The 3507-nt window shown below is 42.6% G+C and overlaps 1 protein-coding gene across 1 annotated transcript in view; it reads right to left on the bottom strand.

Annotated features, from left to right (window-relative positions):
- LOC105549121 (chromosome unknown open reading frame, human C11orf85) overlaps positions 1-2310 on the bottom strand; it is a 20111-nt gene extending 17801 nt beyond the window's left edge. Inside the window, exon 1 of the mRNA XM_011993525.1 lies at positions 2210-2310. Coding sequence (XP_011848915.1) covers positions 2210-2310 — 101 coding nt within the window. The remainder of the gene's footprint in view (positions 1-2209) is intronic.
- Positions 2311-3507: the final 1197 nt, after the last annotated feature.

Raw genomic sequence — 3507 nt, forward strand, 5'->3', positions numbered from 1 at the left:
CGCCTCAGCCTCCCAAGTAGCTGAGACTACAGGCGCCCACCACCACGCCCGGCTAGTTTTTTGTATTTTTAGTAGAGACGGGGTTTCACCATGTTAGTCAGGATAGTCTCGATCTCCTGACCTCGTGATCCATCCGCCTCGGCCTCCCAAAGTGCTGGGATTACAGGCTTGAGCCACCGCGCCCGGCCGTGTGTGTGTTTTTAAATTGAGTGTTTTTATCATGAAAGGGTGAGGTGCTGGGTTTGATCAAATTCAGTACAGTGGCAAGATCTCGGCTCACTGCAACCTCCGCCTCCCGGGTTCAAGCGATTCTCCTGCCTCAGCCTCCTGAATAGCTGGGACTACAGGTGCATGCCACCACACCCAGCTACTTTTTTGTAATTTTAGTATAGATGGGGTTTTGCCATGTTGGCCAGGCTGGTCTTGAACTCCTAACCTCAAGTCATCTATTCACCTCGGCCTGCCAAAGTGCTGGGATTACAGGTGTGAGCTACTGCTCCCAGCCTGATTGTTTTTACATGCTGAAACCACCCTGGTACCCCTGGGGTAAATCCCAGGAATGTAAATAATGCCAATCTTCTCAATTTTTAAATATAATTTTATTTTACTTATTTATTTTTGAGATGGAGGTTAACTCTGTCGGGCAGTCTGGAGTGCAGTGGCATGATCTCAGCTCACTGCAACCTCCAACTCCCGGCTTCAAGTGATTCTCGTGCCTCAGCCTCCTGAGTAGCTGATATTACAGGCGTGACCCATCATGCCCGCCCGGTTCACTAAATATAACTTTAATAATATCATATTTGTTACATATATTATTCTTAAATTAATAAACTTTTAAATTTTTGCTTTTTTTTTTTTTTTTTTTTTTGAGACAGAGTTTCACACTGTTGCTTGGGCTGGAGTGCAGTGCGCCTGCCCATCTCTGCTCACTGCAACCTCCATCTCCCGAGTTCAAGCGATTTTCCTGCCTCAGCCTCCTGGTTAGCTGGGATTATAGGCGCCTGCCACTACACTCAGCTAATTTTTTGTATTTTTAGTAGAGACAGGGTTTCACCATGTTGGCCAGGCTGGTCTCAAACTCCTGACCTCATGATTCACCTGCCTCGGTCTCCTAAAGTGCTGGGATTACAGGCCTGAGCCAGTGCACCCGGCCAAATTTTTGCTTTAATTTTTATGACAAATATTGACAGATTAATCAAAAGCTCTTTGGGGTCCTTAATAATTTTAAAGAGTGCAAGTTGGGTGCAGGTGCCTCATGCCTGGAATCCCAACACTTTGGAAAGCTGAGGAGGGAGGATCCCTTGGGCCCAGGAGTTTGAGACCAGCCTGAGCAACATAGTGAGACTTCATTTCTACCAAAAGTATTTTAAAATTAGCCTGGTGTGGTGGCACTATGCCTGTAGTCCTAGCTTCTCTGGAGGCTGACCCTTAAGCCCAGCAGGTCAAGGCTGCGGTGATCATACAACTACATGTGAAACCCTGTCTTCGGAAAAAAAAAAAAAGAAATAAAGAAAAATTGCAAGGGAGTCCTGAGATGGAAAAAAAAATTTTTTTTTGAGACAGAGTCTCACTCTGTGGCCCAGACTGGAGTGCAGTGGCACAATCTCAGCTCACTGCAACCTCCGTCTTCCAGGTTCAAGCGATTCTCCTGCCTCAGCCTCCCACCACCATGCCTGGCTAATTTTTGTATTTTTAGTAGAGACGGTGTTTCACCATGTTGGCCAGGCTGGTCTTGAACTCCTGACCTCAAGTGATACATCCACCTCAGCCTCCCAAAGTGCTGGGATTATAGCCATGAGCCACTATGCCCGGCCCTGAGATGTAAAATTTTGAGAAACACTGCTTCAAAGATATGTTGTCCTAGGCTGGGTGTGGTGGCTCACACCTATAATCCCAACACTTGGGGAGGCAGAGGTGAGAGGATTGCTTGAGGTCAGGGGTTTGAGACTAGCCTAGACAACATAGAGATCTGCTTCTCTTTAAAAAAAAAAAAAGGTTGTCCCTAATTTAGAAACTCATATGAATAATATATATACTGGGAAAGACAGTCCTGCAAGATGCTACTTTACCAGTCTCCTGAGCTGGGTGAAGGTAGAGAAGAGGTGACCTAGTCTCCTGAACCGGGTGAAGATAGAGAAGAGGAGACCTGTGGGAATGCACGAGCACTAACTGGTGTTTACATAGGCTACCCTCCGACTTTTGAAATTACCTGATACTGTTCCCATATCTGATTTTGAATTTATACACATTGGGTCCTGCATGAAGAAATCTCGTCTCTGGAAATGGGTAGGTAAAGGGTTTTAAACTCATTGCTCCCAAACGATAGCCTAAATAAAATAGAAATATTAGATAATTACTAAAAAGCTAATGATTATTCCTTATTTACAGGAAAGGGAACCCGCCCAATCTGTAACATCTCTTCATGAGTAAAACGTCCAACACTCATCACTATTGCCTATGAACCAAGATCATCACCTGGAGCATTCTCCTACCTGCATGGGGAAAATACAGTGTGTTGGGATAATCTTTATGCTTGCAGTTAAAAGCCCAGAATTCAAGTTTGATCATTTATGGCTTTCTGTAAATCATTTCTCTTCGAGAAGACTAATGATACTAGTATCTGCCCTGATGACTCACAGTCTTTGTTAGAATTAAATGTTTCTCCCAAGTATCTATTGAATCTGTTCTTCTCTCCCATCTCCACTTTCACTGGAATCTTAGTGGATACATAGAGGGCTCAAGTTAAATAATGACACAATCCAAAGGATACACCAATTACAGGCCAATTAGGAGGATGTTTGCTATCAATTTTAGATGAAATTAAGATATTACTACAACTTCCTGCCACAATCAATGTAGCAAATAAGGGTGTACACTAATGTTTTTGAGTGGCACCAAAGAATGGCTTATTTTCTAGATCTATCAATTACTCTTCCTCTCCCCTACTTGTGAGGCTTCCCTGTGTCCCAAGAGTGCCTACTATACCCCAGCACTTTTTGTTTTATTTCTCCTGTTCTAAAATCTCTGTCCACTTAAGGTCCTCTCTGTGGGAAGTTAAGGAAAGGAAAGAGATGGGAAAAATAAAAATAAATAATTAGAGGAGATCCAGAGTTCCTAATGATCAAAACTAGTTATATTCATTAGTACAAGTATACAAATATACATGGTATTGCTTTCAGAGGCAGCTGAGATGGAGTCAACAGAACAGGCCCAAAATAAGGAGAATTTGAGTTTGAATCTCATTTCAATGTCCCTAATTTCTCTAAGCCTTGGTTTTCTTTCTTACACAATAACAACTCTCAATAACAACTTTTGCCATGCCCTATTCTAAATTTAATCTCAATCCTCACAACAAGCCTATAAGTCTAAATTTGATAGGTGAGGAAATTGAGGCACTGAGGGATGAAGTAAACTGCCCATAGCTATATGAATGTTGGAATTTGAATTTATTTATTTTATTTATTTATTTATTTTTTGAGACAGAGTCTCGCTCTCTCACCCAGGCTG

The sequence above is a fragment of the Mandrillus leucophaeus genome, unplaced genomic scaffold (assembly GCF_000951045.1).
Source record: "Mandrillus leucophaeus isolate KB7577 unplaced genomic scaffold, Mleu.le_1.0 Scaffold43, whole genome shotgun sequence".
In the NCBI taxonomy this organism is placed as follows: Eukaryota; Metazoa; Chordata; class Mammalia; order Primates; family Cercopithecidae; genus Mandrillus; species Mandrillus leucophaeus.